The sequence below is a fragment of the Chiloscyllium plagiosum genome, unplaced genomic scaffold (assembly GCF_037043375.1).
Source record: "Chiloscyllium plagiosum isolate Xiang-an unplaced genomic scaffold, Cpla_swu_hap1 HiC_scaffold_4, whole genome shotgun sequence".
Classification (NCBI taxonomy): Eukaryota; Metazoa; Chordata; class Chondrichthyes; order Orectolobiformes; family Hemiscylliidae; genus Chiloscyllium; species Chiloscyllium plagiosum.
Genome location: NW_028270142.1, coordinates 48938857 through 48961241, shown reverse-complemented (window position 1 = coordinate 48961241; position 22385 = coordinate 48938857). Strand labels below are relative to the sequence as shown.

At 40.1% G+C, this 22385-nt stretch overlaps 1 protein-coding gene across 3 annotated transcripts in view; it reads right to left on the bottom strand.

The window, feature by feature from the left end:
• atp9b (ATPase phospholipid transporting 9B) overlaps nucleotides 1-20562 on the bottom strand; it is a 350258-nt gene extending 329696 nt beyond the window's left edge. For all 3 annotated transcript variants that reach the window (XM_043688616.2, XM_087986241.1, XM_087986240.1), the window contains exon 1: nucleotides 20458-20562. In XM_043688616.2, the coding sequence (XP_043544551.1) occupies nucleotides 20458-20534 (77 nt within the window). In that variant the 5' untranslated portion in view covers nucleotides 20535-20562. The remainder of the gene's footprint in view (nucleotides 1-20457) is intronic.
• Between the last annotated feature and the right edge of the window lie 1823 nt (nucleotides 20563-22385).

Below are 22385 nucleotides of genomic sequence, written 5' to 3'. Positions count from 1 at the left end.
CCCTGTATCAAGGTGTTGTGGTCAGTTTACCGATTCTCCCTGCAGTTCCTACTCTCAACCACACAACTTGCAAAAACCTTGTAAATGTTGTACAATTTCAGGGGACTAGGTTCCTCAATTGCAATATCCTGGGTCCTTGTACCTTCTTCAGCAGCAGTCACAGGTACATGTCCTTGATAACAGACCAACTGAATTATTGAGTCTGACTGACTCTGGAGTAAAGTGGCTGGGTAATTTCCCCCTTTCTTGATGTGGGGGCACAACTTCTGCAATGCAGATTTCAACTCCAACTCTTCTTAAATTCAAACTGCAATCATGTGTTTACTCTGGACCACACTGATGTCCAGAGGTAACACATTACCTATACTTTCATCACTAATGTATTTACCTTAAGAATGAGTTACTTTAGACTCCCTTCTCTTGATACTTTATTGTAATATCTAACTTCTGTAAAATAAAAAAAACCCACCAGTATCCACCTTATATGTGAGCAGCTATTTTTAAGGAAAAGCAACCACAGACCTAAACACAAACTGAAGAGCTTACTTTTCAAGACTAGAAATATTCACCAGACCAACTTCTCAATCAGTTCATTTCATTGCTCTTCCATCACACTGATTTGTGACGTCATTCAGCCACTGATCTCGCTGCTGGATCCATGCCTTTAGTCTTCTCCCACTCATATTTCACTCTGGAGAGTTTACTTCTTGCAATAAACGTTAGTAAGAGCATCTCTATCCCCCTTTGCACTTAATTCCCACGTTGAACAAAATTTCCAACAGCGTATTCATTCAGTCTACATTACTCTCTCAAGTCTTGGTGCATACAAGCCATGTCGTTTAGTTATAATTTCTTTATATACATCTGCTCAGAAACACTTTTTACCTACAGTGACCAACACTTCATTCAGGTACAGAAGTTCCAAGTGCTTGAACGCTAACTCTGAATCAAGCAACTACCTCTTTTAATTAGGCCTTTTTGCTCAAAAGTTATTGTTTCAATCTGACTTAAAAAGGATAAGACCAGAACAAAAAAGAAATGAAGTAGGCCATTTGGCTCCTCAAGTTTGCGCCACTGTTCAATAGGATCATGGCTGATCTGCCATTCCTCATGTCCACTTTCCTGTCTTTTTCCCATAACACTGATTCCCTTACTGATCAAAACTCTCACTATCTCAGACTCTGCAGCAAGGAGTTTCAAAGACTCTCAACCCTCAAAATTTCTCCTCATACTAGTCTTAAATTTGTGCCCCTTAATTCCTTTCCCCTGTCAAGTCCCTTAGGAATTATAAATGATTCAATGAGATCACCTCTCATGGTTCTATTCACAGGAGTTCAGAACAAATCTGTTTAGCCTTTGCTTATCAGATAATTCCTCCATAACAGGAACCCTGGTGAACCTTCTCTGAACTGCCTCCGATATTTTTCCTCAGTGGAACCAACTGCTCACAGCACTTGAAACATGGTCTTATCTGCACCTTGTAAAGCTGCAATTAGACTTCCAAACACCTTTCTGCTTTAACTTCTTGAAATAAGGGCCAACATTCCATTCGCATTCCAGATTACCTGCTGCACCTGCGCACCAGCTTTGTGTTTTATGCACAAGTACTTCAAGTCCCTTTGTGTTGTGGCTTTCTGCAAATTTTCTCCATTTAAATAATACTAAACTTTTGCTGTCCCTTCCAAAATGAACTTTGTATTTTTCATTATACTCTATTTGTCAACCTTTTGCCCACTTATTTATAAATACTTCTCTATAAACTGTTCATATCCCTCTTGCATCCTGTCCTTCCCCTGTATGAAAGGAATATTGCTCTCCAATTTCCACATCATCTTCAACTGCCCAATGCATCATAGCTTTGTTTCCCCAAATAAATCCTGCACTCATGTTCATTAGCAGCACTTCCAGCCTTAAACGGAAATCACTGGAGATCTGCATGTAATATTTCATTCACCTTTCTACCGATCTAACTTGTGACCTCTGACAGTAATAATGAACATCCTAAACCAGTGATCCACTGGTTTCTCAGCAATATTCCACATACTGCACAATGCATACATCAAACTGTCATAACAATGGATTTCAATCTTGTACTCCTAACACTAACATTGAACATACTCGTAACACATTTTACAACAGTACAGGATCAGCAATTTGCTTCTGTAGGCGTAGCTTCAATGTGCATTATGAACAATTTCATTTTACAAAAAAAATGCACTAATTGCAGCAATCACACAAGGCCTACAAATCATAGTTCACGAAGCAAGAGGAACATCACTTGACAAACTATGAAATAAAATTACAATGCCAATTATATGGGCATTCGTCTTGAAAGTAATTTATAAATTATTCTGTAGATTGGAAACCATTTACAATTAAATTTGGCTTGCTACCATATTTTAATTGCAGGAGGTACATTACAACATCATAAGGCAGCTGATGCAAGCACTGACATGCAATAAAACATCAGGATATTAAAAACAAATGCATTACCTACAATTCAAGGACTAAAATTTAAAGTACAATCTCTATTTATTGGGTTATTACACAAATCAAACAGATTCAAAAACATTTCATGAGCTAAAGACTGATTTGCAGCGTAGTTTTAAATTGACTCCTTCACTTGTTGATTAAGGAAGCCGACTGAACATTATTGTAATCATGGCACGATTTCTATGTAGATACACAAGCTCTATGCAAGACATGAACATTTCTCAGAAATGCAAGAGTGGGGATTTAAGCACTCATTATAGAACTAATTCAAAAAAGTAGCTATGAAATGCTTTGAGACTTCTGATGATGCAGAAACCACCATTTCTATACTGAGGGTCAAAGCGTAAGAAATTGCCGTCTGACAGTCATCATTTGGTATTTTCAGGTAGTTGGATATACCCTTGCGTCAATGAGGCCAATGACTGGAAAGCTGTATTACTTACATATGAAAAATGTTGATGTTCAGCTTACTCCCAGACAAAAGAATGACAATTTATGGTTTATGGTTGATGTGAATCCAACCTCAAAAAGATGCTTGTGAAAATCCCATGTTTAAATGGGCCTGATGCCTGAGACAATAACTACATTAAATCTATCAACCTGAAGTTCTTAAAGTAAAAAGACAAGAAGAATAACTATTGAAACTAGAAACCCCAATTAAAAGGTTAGTGAGGCCAACGATTGAGAATCTATATTGCTGCCTGTACAGAAAAGTTTATGTTCAGCTTGCTTCCAAACAAAAATAATGTCAGCTTACAGTTTAGTGCTGGTGCGAATCTATTAGCTCACGAGATGCATGTGAAAATCTTATCTTCAACTGGGTCTAATGGCTCTGGAGACAACACCCCATATCTATTCAACATCGTTCCAACACTAGTAAAGAAAGGGGCTGATGTGCACTCTGGCTTCCATTCCTGCTTCATAAGTGAATTAACTTAGATTTTGATAAATTTTACATATTCAGAGGTTAATGTTCTCTCCACATAAGCAGATTAGAACAGCAAACACCGTACCCTTCAACCAGACCATGTATGAACGGAGTTACACACTATTATTCCACAACTATAATAAACATTGACAGTACATTTAGCAAAGCATATCAGGGAACTTTAACAGAAGTGTCAAACAAAGACATTAGAGCAGGAGACCAAAAGCTTAGACAAAGAGACCAAGTTTTAAGAAGCATCTGAGAGAAGATACAGAGACATCTACGGGGCAACTTTTTCACGCAGATTGTGGTATGTGTATGGAATGAGCTGCCAGAGGAAGTGGTGGAGGCTGGTACAATTGCAACATTTAAGAGGGTTTGGAGGGATATGGGCCTGGTGCTGGCAGGTGGGACTAGATTGGGTTGGAATATCTGGTCGGCATGGACAAGTTGGACCGAAGGGTCTGTTTCCATGCTGTACATCTCTATGACTCTATATCAAGGAAGGTCACAGTAATGAAGGGCATTACAGAGATAGAAAAGGTTAAAGGCCATGAAGAAATTTGAAAATAAAAATGAAGATCTCCAACCAATGGAGAGCTCTTCCTGATTACCACTGACTCCAATTTAGCTAGGGCTCCTTGATGCCACAGTCAGTCCGTTGCTGGCTTAATACCAGCGACTGTCACCCTCATAGCTCCTGCTGCTCTTTTCTCCTTGTTTGAGCAATTTAAAGACAATGGAGAGGTAAAGGGATAAGTTGACAAGATGGACCAGGGCGTCTTCAGCATATATATTGAAACTAGAGTTATGATTGCAGGTGATGTCACCAAGCAGCATGGGAAGGGCAAGAAACAGGAAGCAGTTCCAGAAAGATCCTTGAAAAATACCAGGAGTAGAACAGAAAAGGTAGAAGGTGATGAGGGATCAGCTGGAAAAGAAACTGACCATACCAGAAAGGAATAAGCAACAAATAAAAGAGTAGTGATTATGTTGTCAATTTTGCTTGAAGCATTTGCCATAGGTTTAATGTCAGGCTGCCCAATTCTCTAACATTCTGAGGACATGAGACACTGACAGAATATGGGATCTGCTGCCTTATTTAACCATTACGTAAAGTTTGATAGACAGTTAAGAGTCAAACAAGCTGGCATGGGATAAGAGTTGTATATAAGCTTGATCAGGGAATGATGGCACGAGGAGTCCTTTTCACAAACATCACTGCTGATCCAATTAAATTTTTGACAACACACTGGCAACTTCATGGTCATTCTGTAACTCTTCAAGTTCCCACCTGCTCCTCAAATTTGATTTTTCCATTTTCTCTGGCATTTGTCTAGGCTGACTAACAATTATTGCAACAGTCCAGTCTGCCCTACACTCTAAGACTTACAAAAGTAGAGAGTGAAGTACTTTCCACATTAGTAAACTGAGCTAAATCAAACTACAGTGCAGCAAATGTAACATCGCTGTTCTATTTCACTCTTTAATGCCATGGCAGACTGAGTACTAGGTCAAATAGAAATTTAGGAAAAATCGTGAACTATGAGGTAGGGCAGACACACATTCAGATTCTAAACAATCAAAAACCTATGGTTACAAATACAGTAAACTGTTAACACTTCAAAACATTAACTCAACATGCTAAATATTATGTTTTTACACAGTATCATTTTAAAATTTCAAATAAGATGTTTTGAGTGGTACACGAACAAATTACCCAATGTAGTTACATTAAGACAATGTGTTGGAGACATTCAAGGAGGAACATGATTATTATCAGGAAAGGAAAACACTCAGATTTACAAAGGAGCAGAGAAATGGCACTAGAGGAGCTGCTCCTTCAGTGAGCAGGCACAGAAAGAACTAGATTTCTTTTATTCACATGTGGGACATGATATCACTGGCTGCCTGGTCTGGTATTTATTGCCCATCCCTTACTGCACCTGAAAGGGTGATGATGTTGAGCTGCATTATTGAAACATTGCCTCTTTCTACTCTTAAAAGAAAATGTTTTAAAATGGGTTAGATAGTCCACAGTGAAGGACTGTCACAAAAACACAAATAGTGTTAACAGAAACTCAACCATAATGGAAACACAATCTTAAAATATTATTGGGGATAGTGATGCACCCCAGTTCCTGCAAGGCCAGTCTCTTCTATGCTGCCTTGCATAATTCTGTAAATGCTTGGAACACCAAAGAAAAGGATCACTTTCAAAGTGCAATTGCATTTCACAACCACAGTTTCTTAGGAAGAAACTACCATTCAAATTTCACAAAATTAAACATTCCAGTCAAATAACAATGCTGTTCATTACTACTGAACCATTACAGTGCATATTCACCTACAATGGATCAATCCAGGCATCTGTTCAGTAACTCTAATCAATGTATTTAGTCCTAGATATAGATGACAAAAACAGGTTACAATTCCAAAACTCAAGGCATCAAGTAGGTAGTCCTGTCAGCAAATTCAAGTTGCACCGAATGAAAGAACTGCTGCTACTGTAAGCGCTTTGGAAAAATCTCAATAATAATTCATATTAGCCTGTTGAACTGTATCCTGTGACTTGGAAAAATGGTGTACTTTGTTTTGACAGTATGGTAGAGGTATTACTGCACAAAGACTGGATAATTATGCTTGCCAATTTATCAGGAAAAATAGTCATTCCCCTTGACAAAATAAAAATAAAACAATTAACAGACTACCAGTAACATTAATTCATTTATCCCTTTAACTCGATCCATTAACATTCCTAATTCCTTGTTGTATAAAATCCTTTGTAGTCTGTTGCAGCTCTTCTGCACCCCAGAGATTATCCCCTTATTTATACACTTTACTACTTTTAGAATTCATTTCCTCTGGTTAAAGTTTAAGTAATAGCTGACAAATGCTCATTCATACAATTTCTGAAATTTAATTTCATTCAACAAGGGGCAAGTGCAGAGTGCTGAAAAACTATAAAAACGGTTTTGAAAGTACAGTACAAGGGTGCTTTATAATCCTTTCAACTGAAATTGAAACAAGTTTTTGACAAGAGTTCAAGTAGCTCTAAAGCATTATTAAAAAGACAATACTTTATTCAGTTTTATATACTATTTAAGGTTTTGAACTGGACATCCAAATTACCCAGTTTATGGAGGATGTGCAAATCAAGTTATGAGAGACTTGACTACACGTGTGCAACAGTTATTCTCAAAGACAACTGAATAAGAGTAAAGGGAAAAGTAAAAACAGCACAGAGCTCAAGAGATGGACTGCTTTGCGATTTTTGAGAAGATTCATAGCTCAAGTTGAGGTTCAGGTTGTAAGTTTGCTCGTTGAGCTGGAAAGTTTGTTTTCAGACATTTCGTATGCTAGGTAACATCATCAGTGAGCCTCTGGCGAAGTGCTGGTGTTCTGACCCACTTTCTATTTACGTGTCTTCTTCTGTTAAAGATGGATGATATCATTTTTGGTTCTTTTCCTCAGACGTTGTTAAATGGGGTCTAAATCAATGCGTTTATTGAAGGAGTTCCGGTTCGAATACTCTGTCTCTCGGAATTCCTGTACGTGTCTCTATTTAGCCTGTCCTAGGATGGATTATTGTCCCAGTCAAAGTGGTGACCTTCTTCATCTGTGTGTAAGGATACTAGTGATAGTGGGTCATGTCTTTTGGTGGCTAGTTGGTGTTCGTGTATCCTGGTGGCTAGTTTAATACCTGTCTGTCTGATGTACTGTTTGGTGCAGTCATAGAGATGTACAGCATGGAAACAGACCCTTCGGTCCAAACTGTCCATGCCAACCAGATATCCCAACCCAATCTAGTCCCACTTGCCACCACCCGGCCCATAACCCTCCAAACCCTTCCTATTCATATACCCATCCAGATGCTTCTTAAAATGTTGCAATTGTACCAGCCTCCACCACTTCCTCTGGCAGCTCATTCCATACACGTACCACCATCTGCGTAAAAAGGTTGCCCCTTAGGTCTCTTTTATATCTTTCCCCTCGCACCCAAAACCTATGCCCTCTAGTTCGAGACTCCCTGACCACAGGGAAAAGACTTTGCCTATTTACCCTATCCAAGCCCCTCATAACTTCGTAAACCTCTATAAGATCACCCCTAAGCCTCCGATGCTCCAGGGAAAACAGCCTCAGCCTGTTCAGCCTCTCCCTGTAGCTCAGATCCTCCAACCCTGGCAACATCCTTGCAAATCTTTTCTGAACCCTTTCAAGTTTCACAACATCTTTCCGATAGGAAGGAGAGCAGAAATGCACACAATATCCCAACAGTGGCCTAACCCATGTCTTGTACAGCTGCAACATGACCTCCCAACTCCTTTACTCAATACTCTGACCAATAAAAGAAAGCATACCAAATGCCTTCTTCACTATCCTATCTACCTGCAACTCCACTTTCAAGGAGCTATGAACCTGCACTCCAAGGTCTCTGTTCAGCAACACTTCCTCGGACCTTACCATTAAATGTATAAGTCCTGCTAAGATTTGCTTTCCCAAAATGCAGCACCTCGCGTTTATCTGAATTAAACTCCATCTGCCACTTCTCAATCCACTGGCCCATCTGGTCAAGATTCGACTGAGGTAATCTGAGGTAACCCTCTTCACTGTCCACTACACCTCCAATTTTGATGTCATCTGGAAACTTACTAACTGTACCTCTTATGCTCACATTGAAATCAGTCCTTGCATGGTATTTTGTAAATGACAGTCGTTTTGCTTGTTGTTGGTATAGGGTCTTCTCGGTTCATCAGTATTAGTATCCTTACATACAGATGAAAAAGGACACCACTTCAACTGGGACAGCACATCTATCCTAGGACAGGCTAAACAGAGACACACATGGGAATTCCTCGAGAACTAGCATTCAAACTGGAACTCCATCAATAAACACATCGATTTCGACCCCATTTACTAACCTCTGAGTAAAAGAATCGGAAATGATATCACCCACCTTAACAGACCAACACATAAATACAAAGCAGGACAAAACACTAGCACTTCATCGGAGACTCACTGATGATGTTACCTAGCATGGTGATGTAACATCTGAACACAAACCTTCCAGCTCAGCGAGCAAATTTACAACCTGAGATTGACTACTGTCCAGCAAACCCTGCTAAGAATGCTTATTTAAGTTAGCCAAGAACAATATGAATTCCAAGTGATGTGCTGTTTCTTCACCAAAGAAACAGCTTGTCAATATTCAATGTCTCAACTGACATTATTAATAGCTTTCTTACACCAGTTTGTCTTCTCAAAGCTGAAACAATGCAGTGGTAGGTGATTTAAATCTGGAGGTATGACGACAATCCAGTCTGATTTGGCCAAGCAATTGTACCCATGTTCAGTCAACATGGAAAGGAAGACAGACAACTGGATAGGCAAGAAAAGCTTTAAATATACAGAACTACTGCACTTGTTGTCTATATACTAATCATGTTGATTTGCAAAGATAAAAGAATAAGAAAATCCAACAACTTCTTACATGGACACAAATACAAGTTTTGTGAAACTAAGTTCAGAATCTCCCCATGTCTATCGTTCTGACATTGCATAGTCACTTGTGTTTGTATTGAATGTGCAAAAAGAAGTGTGATCAAAAGTGCAACCAAAGTGCTGCTCGCATTTACTGGAATCCTGAGCTGCCTCAGTAGTCAAGTTCCTATCCAGTCTAAGACAGAAAGCTTCAAAGAAATACCACATACAAAAAGAAAGCAATGGCTACAGATTACAAGTCATTGAAACAGAAAATCCTGAAAATACTCTGCAAGTCCATCAGCAATCTTTCAACAAGGAAATTGAGTTATTATTTCAGATCAATGACTTATGTTCAGAACTGTTCTGATGAAAGGTAACGGCCTGAAACATTAATCCTATTTCTCTATGGACATTGCCTGACCTGCTAATTATTTTTAGCATTCAGTGTTGATATTTTAAATTTCCAGCATCCATTGTGTTTGCTTTTGAATGAAGTCCAATGTGGTTAACTGTCAGGGATGTAAATTTATGCATCGTATTACTATCTCACATTGCTTTCTTCAATTACCCACGCCTTTACAAAAAAAGCATATGCTGTGATTTACATCTTTCACATCAACCTCAATCTCCAGTTATCCAAAATAATGCTAGGATTCTTATGCTGTAATTATTGCACTGAAGAAATTCTCTCTCATGAAGATCTTCTGTCCCACTCAAATACTTCCGATTCCCCCAATTCTGCCCTATAGTTTATGAATTATAACAACAGGCAGTGAATGCTGCCTAGGGATTATTTCATATTCTTAATGAATAGTATAGTTCTTCAACCAGCTTATTTATATATAAATGGTACGATTAGTAGGTGACTAATTAAATCAAATGAAGTTTTATCTACAGGTAGCACTCTTGTGCAACCTTGCATTATATAAAAAAACACATTTTAGAAACAGTGCTTAAAGTGGTAGTGATGTAGTCGCACTTCAGCCAATTTAGGTTTTTAAAACTTGCGCTTCAGAAATAGTGTCCCCAACTCGTCATTAATGAAACACACGTTATGGCAGAACAAGCAGTTTTCACTGAAATTTTCTACTTAGATCATAATCCTTTGCATCAAAAACATTGATAAATGTCAAAGGATGACATCTATTCTGCAGTAATTTTATACAGCAATTAATCAAGTGATATTGTTCAACCGAAATAGCTGGAGAAACTCAGACTTGGCAATATCTGCATAGAGAAAACAGTTAACATTCAATCCCATACGATGTATCTTCTTCAGAACTGAGATTATTGTTGGGGGGGGGGGGGGGGGGGGGGTGGAGTGGAGTTGACAGGTGGAGATAGAATCCAGAGAGAGAGAGACAGGGAAAAAAAGGGTAGCCATAAAAAGGGATTGTTGATAGGAGGCTAATGAAGAAACGTAGCCAGTTGGGTAATATAGAAAGCTAGGAATCCTTGAAAATGGGTTGGCTATGCAGCCCATTTCATGACAGGACCTCGAGTTGTGGGATTAGGTAATAGACATGGAAGACGGTGTTCATACTGTGAAATTATTTAATTCAATGTCAAGTATTGAGGGTTGTAAGGTATCTAAGTGGATGCTGTTCCTCCAGCTTGGGCTGAGCCTTGCTGGAGCACTGTAGCACTGCCTGAGACTAAAGTATTGGTGTGGGACACTGTGTTGAAGTGGCAGGTGAATAGAAACTGAGATTCTGATTGTAAAATGATCATATATGTTTTACAAACGGTCAACCACTCTCTCTCTCTCTCTGGGTTCCATCTAAACCTATCCCCTGTCTCTCCTTTGACTTCCCTGCCCACCAGTGTAAATACTACCTTTTCTTTGCTGCTTTTCATTCTAAACAGTCACTGGACTCAAAACATTAACTGTTTTCTCTCCATAGATTCTGCCAGATCTGTTGAGTCTCTCCAACAATTTGTTTTATTAGTTTCAGATCTCTAGCATCTGCAGCTGTGTTCTTTCATTGAGGAGAAAGTGAGGTCTGCAGATGCTGGAGATCAGAGCTGGAAATGTGTTGCTGGAAAAGCGCAGGAGGTCAGGCAGCATCCAGGGAACAGGAGAATCGACGTTTTGGGCATAAGCCCTTCTTCAGGAATGAGGAAAGTTTGTCCAGCAGGCTAAGATAAAAGGTAGGGAGGAGGGACTTGGGGGAGGGGCGTCGGAAATGTGATAGGTGGAAAGAGGTCAAGGTGAGGGTGATAGGTGAGACTGGGGTGGGGGCGGAGAGGTCGGGAAGAAGATTGCAGGTTAGGAAGGCGGTACTGAATTCAATGGATTTGACTGAGACAGGGTGGGGGGAGGGGAAATGAGGAAACTGGTGAAATCCGAGTTCATCCCTTGTGGTTGGAGGGTTCCTAGGCGGAAGATGAGGCGTTCTTCCTCCAACCGTCGTTTTGTTGTGGTCTGACGATGGAGGAGTCCAAAGACCTGCATATCCTTGGTGGAGTGGGAGGGGGAATTGAAATGTTGAGCCACAGGGTGGTTGGGTTGGTTGGTCCGGGTGTCCCAGAGGTGTTCTCTGAAACGCTCCGCAAGTAGCCGGCCTGTCTCCCCAATATAGAGGAGGCCACATCGGGTGCAGAGGATGCAATAGATGATGTGTGTGGAGGTGCAGGTGAATCTGTGGCGGATATGGAAGTTTCCTTTGGGGCCTTGGAGGGAGGTGAGGGGGGAGGTGTGGGCGCAAGTCTTGCACCTCATGCGGTTGCAGGGGAAGGTGCCAGGAGTGGAGGTTGGGTTGGTGGGGGGTGTGGATCTGACGAGGGAGTCACGGAGGGAGTGGTCTTTACGGAATGCTGATAGGGGAGGGGAGGGAAATATATCCTTGGTGGTGGGGTCCGTTTGGAGGTAGCGGAAATGACGGCGGATGATGCGCTGTACATGGAGATTGGTGGGGTGGTAGGTGAGGACCAGTGGGATTCTGTCCTGGTGGCGGTTGGAGGGGCGGGGCTCAAGGGCAGAGGAGCGGGAAGTGGAAGAGATGCGGTGGAGGGCATCGTCGACCACGTCGGGGGGGAAATTGCGGTCCTTGAAGAAGGAGGCCATCTAGGTTGTGCGTTTTTGGAACTGGTCCTCCTGGGAGCAGATGCGGCGGAGTCGAAGGAATTGGGAGAATGGGATGGCGTTTTTACAGGGGGCAGGATGGGAGGAGGTGTAGTCCAGGTAGCTGTGGGAGTTGGTCGGTTTGTAGTAGATGTCCGTGTTGATTCGGCCTGTGTTCTTTCATTGTTTGATGTCATTGACAGGTTAGATAGTGGAGAGAGTGAAGTGGTTTACAGCTGAGCATAATCCAATAGACTTCTAATACTTACAAACATGTACCTTCGCAGCCATTTTCCCATTCTAACTTAGTTACCTTAAACTATTTACAGCACATCAATACTGCACAGGAAAATTCAACTAACTGAACATAGAAGACAGCAATCCCAGGAACCAACTTACACTCACTGTCAGCAGGGACAAGCTACCCTTATCAAGGATAAGACTGAAGATTCTACTTGAGAAGGTGAGTAAATTCAATGATTCAGTTCCAAAAATTTGTCATCCAGAGTTCTTGGCAATCAATTGCATTTTTTTTTCCAAAACAGGCTGGGAAAGGCCTGTTAGGCTAGGACAATCTCATTCAGTTTAAACATCAGATAATTCTTGCATTACCAATTAATCCAATCCAGACATCTAACTGCAGGAACTCAGCAGTATCAATAATCCCAAAAAGAACATTAACTTTTTCCAAAGTAATGGCGGAGTGAGGAAATTACATAATGTGCCCCCATGTTCACAGAACTTGGAGTATTACTGAATAGGATAAGGTGTTCAGAACGGGCAACTGGAGCATACAAGACTCTACCCAGTACCAGTATAAATGAACTTGTTTATGACACTTTAGATGGACAGGTAGGCAACCCTTTATCCGAAATGTTCCAAAGTCCGAAGACTTTTTTTGTGAAGTTTTTTTCTCATTAATAAGGTTGTTTGGTGTGCAAACAGTTAACCCAAGTCAACACCCACTCGATGTGTATCACTCAGATGCGACGTGGGGGGCATGGCTCAGCACTGGCAGGCCTCAATTCTCTCTCAAGGTCTGCTTTACTTAGCGAGTCATGCTCCTCAGGTAAGATTTTTTAAAATTTCACCATCAAGCTGTCACTTATTCTGAAATTCAAAAAATTCTGAAAATTCTGGTCCCCAGCATTTTGGATAAAAGATTGTGCACTTGCACTCATCTGTGATGAGTGTTTTTTTTTCAAAAATGCTAAAACTTCCATTTTCTTCACTGAAGCAAATGAAATATCATCTCCCTCAAGGAAAATCATGCGACAATCTAATCCCAAAACTCAAAAGCCTTGAATTTATAGTGCTTTCCTTGACCATCAGATGTCTCACAGCATTTTCGAGCCATTGAAGTACTTTGTATAGTCACTGTTGTAATGTAGAAATGCAACTGTCAACTTGTGCCTAGCCAGACAAAAATATGTTGAAGACCAAATGTCTATGTTCTATTTTTGCGATGTCAATTGCAGAACACATTTTGGCCAAAACATCAAGGTTAACTAAGGGCGCCTTGTGATAGAATGTTAGTGCCCCAATTCTAAGCAAGGAGTTCAGGTTCAAGTTACACCTATTCCAGAAGTGTACTGTAATATCCGAATCACATTTCAAAAGTAATTTGCTCACTAAAAAATGCTTTGGAATGTGAGAAGGTTGTGAAATTCATAACAGAATTAAGACTTTTTTCTAAAAAGGCTTTTTATGATCCAGTGAAAGTATTCCTACCTCAGCCAGGAAATACAGAAAACGTTCCCTTTCGGCCTGTGCTGCCATTATCATGGCTGATCATCCAACTCAAAAACTGTTCCTGCATTTCCCTCATACCCATGCTGACTCTATCTGATCCCACCATTGTTTACCAAATTCTCAGCTATTAATTCTTTTATAATGGACTCCAGTATTTCCCCTCTAATGATCATAATTCCTGGTTTTGTCTCTGCCTCCCTTCTTAAATGGGGAGGCTACATTAGCTACCCTCTAATCTGTAGGATCTGTTCTAGAATCTTGGAACTTGCCCAAAAGATGTGTTAAAGTCCCTGTTCAAGACAGCTCAGGGAATCTCTGAAGGACTCGACCAGTAGCCTCTCTTGGTTCGCCCCGGAGATCGTACTCTGTGGCAGTCTAGAATATAAAACTCTTACAGACAGTTTAGTTTAAATTATTACCTTTATTTACCAATGGTAATGTTACATCATAGCATAGGTATCTACAAGCCAGACTTGAGCTAAGATTCTAGAACCCATAGAGTAGTGGCACCAGCTCTTACCCCTAAGTGCTCTCTAAGGCCACTCCCCTTATTGCTGCAAAGCAGCTGTCTCTATATAGAATTTGATATTAAAATTACTAAAACATGTCCTTAATCAGATAAACAGCAATAGAATGGCAAAGGTTTGCAGAGGAAGAGAAGCTCATTGACAGGTTTGTATGTGCTTGATTAATTAAACTACATGCACAAAGTGGGAAACCTTGATCCAGCTAGGCCAAATGGTCAATTGCTTTGGCTAGTACATCATAACAAGAGACTAGTCCAAACTATGTGAAAAAGGTCATAGGATCACCTCACTCAGCTAACATGCCCAGTATCATTGTCCTACAAAATGGCTGTTTCTTTTAAAATCATCTTAAATTCCCAAAGTGCAACCTAAATTCATAACATTTCTGGATCTCAAGCTCCAGGGAACAGCACACACGTTCAATCCATGACAAGCCAGTGTTCACTCAAATCAGAACATAAAGGGTTAATCTTTCCATCAGCTGCCATCCTGTCTGTCTATCTCCCTCTCTGTTCCTTGAACCCTTCAGTCAGTGAATGTAATTTATAAAAGAATGTTTTTTCTCTCTCACTCACATGAACATCTTCCAACTTTCAGCCTGTGTATTTACCTAGCCTGTAAGGGTAATTAGACATTCACTTCCCAGAATAGACAAGATGAGGGAGCTGAGCTTCATAAATTCAAATATGGTCAATGTGGTATACATGAAAATTTATCAGGATTGTTCTATTATGTGCATATTCCACTCAGCTTTTTAAATTCCAACTTGTTTTCCTATTGAGCATGTGTTTTGTAAGGATCTTTGATATAAACCAGCAATTTAGTTATCTGACATCCCACTGAAATATGCATGCTTCCAGCCTCTGGTGTGAGGAGGAAGTACTACCACACATTCCACAAGTGAACAAATATTATCACCTTATTTCCACCGATCCATCGACAGTAAGAACAGATGTCCCCAATTCTTCTAAGCAAATGGCCTCCCCGCGCCCCCACCTTAGTCGAGCACTTTCCTGCATCTTCTTAGCAGATGTAAGGCTACCAACTTTCTCAGAAGGCCAGGCTCAAGTCCCACCTGTTCCAGAGGTGTGTAAATAACATCCTTGAACAGACTGATTAGAAACTATCAGTGTTAATGTGATTCTTACAGCACAGTGGCAAAGACCCTCTCTCTGAGCCAGAAGGGCCCAGATTCAAGTCCCACATACTTCAGAGGTATTATAACATATCTAGAACGTAGAACATAGAACATAGAAGAATACAGCGCAGTACAGGCCCTTCGGCCCTCGATGTTGCGCCGATCCAAGCCCACCTAACCTACACCAGCCCACTATCCAATGCCCGCTTAAATGCCCATAATGAGGGAGAGTCCACTACTGCTACTGGCAGGGCATTCCATGAACTCATGACTCGCTGAGTAAAGAACCTACCCCTAACATCTGTCCTATACCTACCCCCCTTAATTTAAAGCTATGCCCCCTTGTAATAGCTGACTCCATACGTGGAAAAAGATTCTCACTGTCGACCCTATCTAAACCCCTAATCATCTTGTACACCTCTATCAAGTCACCCCTAAACCTTCTTTTCTCCAATGAAAACAACCCCAAGTGCCTCAGCCTTTCCTCATACGATCTTTCTACCATACCAGGCAACATCCTGGTAAACCTCCTCTGCACCCGTTCCAGTGCCTCCACATACTTCCTATAGTATGGCGACCAAAACTGCACACAATACTCCAGATGCAGCCGCACCAGAGTCTTATACAACTGCAACGTGACCTCAGTACTCCGGAACTCAATTCCTCTACCAATAAAAGCCAGTACGCCATATGCCTTCTTCACCGCACTATTTACCTGGGTGGCAACTTTCAAAGATCTGTGTACATGGACACCAAGATCCCTCTGCTCATCCACACTACCAAGTATCCGACCATTAGCCCAGTACCCCATCTTTTTGTTACTCTTACCAAAGTGAATCACCTCACACTTAGCTACATTGAACTCCATTTGCCACCTTTCTGCTCAGTTCTGCAGCTTATCTATATCCCGTTGTAACCTGCCACATCCTTCCTCACTGTCTACAACTCCTCCGACTTTCGTATCATCCGCAAACTTGCTCACCCAACCTTCTAACCCCTCCTCCAGGTCATTTATAAAAATGACAAACAGCAATGGTCCCAAAACAGATCCTTGCGGAACACCGCTAGTGACGGCACTCCAAGATGAACCTTTGCCATCAACTACTACCCTCTGTCTTCTTCCAGCCAGCCAACTCCTAATCCAAACCTCCAACTCACCCTCAATGCCATACCTCCGTATTTTGTGCAGTAGTCTACCATGGGGAACCTTATCAAACGCCTTACTAAAATCCATATACACCACATCTACTGCTTTCCCCTCGTCCACCTCCTTAGTCACCTTCTCAAAGAATTCAATAAGGTTTGTGAGGCACGACCTGCCCTTCACAAAACCATGCTGACTATCCTTGATCATATTATTCCTATCCAGATGTTCATAAATCCTATCCCTTACAATTCTCTCTAAACTCTTGCTTAAAAATATCCATATTAACACTTTTCTTCTTCGACTGGTGCCATAAGCTTAGCATGGTTGAATTTATATTTCTCCAATATTTGGTTTGTCATTTTTATCTTTACTTAATAAAAGTAAACTTTCATCCTGCCCACCCAACTCACTAACTTACTTCACTAAAGCTCAAGATGTACTTGACAACAAAATTTTATTGATCTCTAAATCTAGTGAACTTACATTTAAGTTATGACCCTGATAAATGGCAAATATTTAGGCCTAATATATTTGTAGTTGCTAGCCTTTTAAACATTACTTAATGTGTTAACTAAAATCCTTTTGATAAAATGAGAAATACACAGATTTTACTACAACCAGGTAAATAGAGAGTTTGTTTTTAAATAAAAGCATAAAATGTATCTACTTTATTTTAAATAAAGGTATCAAGATATGCAACAGTGCTTGAAGTTGCAGTGAAGTGTGATGCTGAGTCAGCAGAGAGCTGGAACTAAACTAGAAAAGAACATGTAGGTGTAGTCAATTATTAGTGATAGCAATAGGAAAAGGACAACTAATTAAATAAGGTGCATTCAATTTGACAACAAGTTTGGGAACAGTTTCACTAATAGCTCAACCTAGGCACACTCACGCACATTTTTAAATAAAGCCATCTGTCACAAAGTTTAAATATTTCCACTTGACAAGTTGACCTAATTCAGTTTTTAAGGACATAAACTGCTCAGCTCGCTGACAAATCACTGTTTTGAGTAAAGTTAATAATTTATCAACAGAAATTATACTGATTTCTTGAAAGCAATTCCCAAAATTAATGTATAGTCAATGTGAACTTTTACCAATATTGGAAGACCCATCACTCTCTCAAACTTAGTACAAAGTATACTACTGTAATCTAAGTAGACTAAAGATTATTTAAGTCCAGTGATAAACATTTGTGCCACACAAATTTTATTTGTCTTCAAGGTCGAGATTGATAGATTCTTGTTGTCTAGAGGAATTAAGGGCTACGGGGAGAACGCTGGTAAGTGGAGCTGAAATGCGCATCAGCCATGATTGAATGGCGGAGTGGACTCGATGGGCCGAATGGCCTTACTTCCACTCCTATGTCTTATGGTCTTATGTCTGGAAATATTTTCAATGCTACTTAAAACGGTGCCTACATAAGTACATTTCATATGGCAACCGTACAGGTAGTAACTGAGTAAATACAGGTTATTGTAGCTATTTATAAGCCACTGAAATCCTTAATAGGCCAAAAGTGACTGCTTGTAAATTTTAAGCTTTAGGTAAATTAATGGTTTTACTGGCTTATTTCAATCAAAGGGACTGTTTTCGCATGTGCTAAATTTTTTTTTTAAAAAGTCCAATTAACATACACTGCACATATTATTTAACTCACCCTTGTCTTTACAATAGGGATCCTGAGTTTATTATGCACTCAGAACAACTTTAAAAAAGCAATATCATGATTGAATTACTATCTTGTGCCACATTTTGGTATTTAACATGGGGGCGAAATAACTACTTTCATTGCATCAAGAACACAGATGCTATAAAATCAAACAAAAACAGAAGTTGCTGAAAAAGCTCAGCAAGTCTGGCCGCAATCGTGATGAGAAATCAGAGTTAACATTTCAAGTCCGGTGACCCTTCCTCAGAACTCTGATGTCTCTTTACAGATGTTGTCAGATCTGCTGAGCTTTTTCAGCTACTTCCGTTTTGTTTCATTGCATCAAATATTATATATTACCTTTTAACCTACCCATTCTGAAAATCTCATGGTATTCTGAAACTCCTTTAACAATGTTGCTTGTGACATGAATCTTTCAAAATTAAACCAGCTATTTTACAGCAAGTCACAATCCTTCTATTTTCTGTATGGTGCACACGCAAATAATTAGGTAGTCTTTGGTTTAACTGACTTTATGACTATTCACTTTAGAATTCATAGCCCATCCATATGCACTTAAATCATACTCTCAAACAGAAATTGTAACACACAAAATAGATGACACAGCCCTGCTAACCCATATCAACATTTATCTTCCATAGAAATAGTCCAAATCACATGTAGTTAAAAGAAAGCATTAAGGGAAATATCTAATCTTCTCATTAAGCTCAAACGTATATTACCATGTGTAGTCTATCATGCAGAAATACCACCCAAATAAACAAGTATTTATTTCAATTTTCAGAATGCCACCCTGCAATACAGAGTGGATGTCGTCACGTGTTGATCAGCATGGACTAGCCTGTCTATGCTTTGCTTAAACAGCATCAATTCAATGTTAACTGTCTTTCTCTCTACAGGTGCTGCCAGACCTGCTGAGTTTCTCCATGACTTTGTTTATATCACAGCTCTCCAGGAGCCACAATATTTTGTTTACAAAATTGTTTACAAAATATTGTTAGCAATTATAAATAAATACCATTTCATCAAGTTTGATTTGCAATTTCACATTTTGATCATAAATTTGTAATTTCCCAATATTGATAGACTACACTTTAAACATAATCGTGAAACTACTTTGCAGGAATGCAATTCACAGCGTAGTTAAAAAATAAAACATTTAAGCTTTACAGAAACACTGATTTTATGAACACAAATGCAAAGACCCCTTGGTGCAATATTATTTTCATTTTCACTTTATGATGCAAAGAAACAAGTACAGATGGTTGACTCTATGACTCTATAAATGCACAGTTTTTTTTGCAGACTTGTGCAGCAAATTCAAACCTATGTGTCTCCTGTGAAATGGAGGGAACGCTTGTTGATATTTCAGAAGCAGAGGGTTGGAAGAGGAAAAGAAAACTACAGTATCTTTACTAGTCACACAACCATTCATAATAGAATGGAATTTGTTAGTCAAAAGAAGGACTTGCATTACTTCTATATTTTACAACCATTGGGTATCTCAATGAACAAGTCAATGAATTTGTTCTGAAGTAAACCACCTCTACAATGTGGACAAGGCAGCTGCCAATTTGCATATAGCATTCTCACGCAAACATGAAATGTGCGAATGACCAAATAGCCTGTTAACATGATGTTGGTTCAGGAATAAATATTCATTGGGACACCAGGGTAACTACTATATTTCTTCAAAATAGTGCCATGGGACATTTTAAATCTCCTTGAGGGGGCAGATGGAGAATCGCTAACATCAACACTGAGCACATTCATAAACGTCAGCATAATAAAGATGCTTATTTCTGATGCTAAGATAATTAAAACAAAGCAGAACCTCTGAGAGTGCAGTAGTCCCTTATATCCCACCAACCTACATACTGTGCTCCAACCTCCGGAGTGGGGACCTGAACTCACTGTAACTTAAGAAGTGTGAGGTATCCATTGACCCAAAATCCGGATTTGATTTTAGTGAAAATGCAACTCTTCCCAGGCTTGGGGGATGCTACACTCAATCACACACAGTACAGAAAAGGTGTTAGCCTGGTACACCCGTACGCCCACTGTTAGTGAAATGCGCGGTGAAATTGAGCCGGGGGTCGGGCCCAGCTCCAAATTCCCCCAAACCATCCAACACCGCCTCCCCCCTCTCTCTTTGTGTGTGTCTAACTCCAAAGTAAAAGGTCGCCAAGCTGACACGATGATGCTGCCAGCAGTAACGGCACGGTATGAATGTGTGGAGGCAGTGATGGTACCTGCTCTGTCTCCCCGGGTAATATTCCTGTCTCTTTTGCAGGTTCCGCACCGGGTGTAAAGGAATACTATCCGCCATCTTAAAGTGGGTGAGTTCACCTCCCACAATCCCCCGGGCTCAGATGCTACGTCACTCCATTACGACATCGTTTCATTACGTCACCAGCGACTCCGACCTTCTGTCATTATCCCCTGACGTCACCACCCACTCCTCTGCCAGTCCAACTGGACCGCAATGGATGAGTTCACTCCTCAAATGCCCTTGAAAATCCCAGCCAAGTTCTCACTTTTAATAACTATTTCAACCCACCCTCCATCCCCAATTGTTCATTGTGACACATTTCAAATGCCCCCATCCTTAGCACCAAACAAAAGTTTTCTCTTTTTTTGAAAAGAAGTCTTCAATATTTTTGAAAGGACTAACATGTCACTTTGCAAACCAGTGTTGGCAATATGTGTCTAGCCAACAAGAAAAAATAAATTTCCAAATTTCTTCACTCAATAATTGTGGAAATCCTAGGTTAGGCTGTTTGATATAATTTGTTCTGATTGCAAATAAAGAAATATTTACATTATGCCATTTATATAGGGCCTTTCATGACTTCATCATGATTTGTTACAGGTTTAGTAGTCATAGTCCTAAGTCATATAGCATGGAAACAGACCCTTTGGTGCAATTAGTCCACACCAACTGTGTTCCCAAACTAAACTAGTCCCACTTGCCTGCCTTTAGCCCCATCTCTCCAAACCTTTCATATTCATGTACTTACCTGAATGTCTTTTAAATGTTGTAACCATACCTGCATCCACCACTGCCTCTGATAGTTCATTTCACACACAATCGCCCTCTTTGTAAAGAAGTTCCCCTCAAGTCCTTCTTAAAACTTTCTCCTCACCTTAAAAGTTTGCCCCCTAGCTTTGACCTCCCCATCCCAGGGGAAAACCCCTTGCCAATCACTTTAACAATGACCCTCATGATTTAATAAACCCCATTAAAATCACCCCTCAACTTCCTACACTCCAGTTTAAAAAATCCCAGCCTTTTAGCCCTCATTATAACTCAAACCTTCCATTCTCAGCAACATTGTGGTAAATCTTTTCTGAATCCTCTCCAGTTTAATAATATGCTTCTTATAGCTGCGAGTGAAACCTCCATACAGCACTACAAAAGAGACCTTAACAACATCCTGCACAACCTCAACATGACATCCCAACTCCTATACCCAAAGGCCTGAAAAATGAAGCCAAGCATGCCAAACACCCTTTCATCACCCTATCTGTGATGTAAATTTCAAAGAATTATGTACCTGAACCCCTGGGTCTTTATGTTCTCCAACACTACCCAGCATCCCCACCATTAGTCATGTAAGTCCTGCCATTGTTTGTTTTACCAAAATGCAATACCTCCCGTTTATCCAAATTAAACTCTATCTACCACTCCTGAACACATTTACCCAATTGATCAAAATCTTTTGTAATCTTAGATAACCTTCTTCACTGTCCACTATACCACCAGTTATGGTGTCATCTGCAAATACCAAAGTATGCCTCCTATATTCCCATCCAAATCGTTTATATACATGACAAACAAAAGTGGACCCAGTACCAATTCCTGTGGAACATGGCTAGTCAGAGGTGGCTAGTCCAGAAAGCAATCCTCTGTCTCCTACAGTCAAACCAATTTTGTCACAAACTGGCAAGCTCACCCTGAATCCCATGTGATCTAAATTTTCTAATTAGTCTATCATGTCAAACTTTGTGAAAGACTTTAATAAAATTCATGTAAACAATGTCTACCACTGTGACCCCATTAATCTTTTTGGTCACTTCCTCAGAAAACTCAATCAGGTTTGTGAGACATGATTTCCCTTGCACAAAACCATGCTGACTATCACTAATCAGTCCTTGCTTCTCCAAATGCATGTAATTC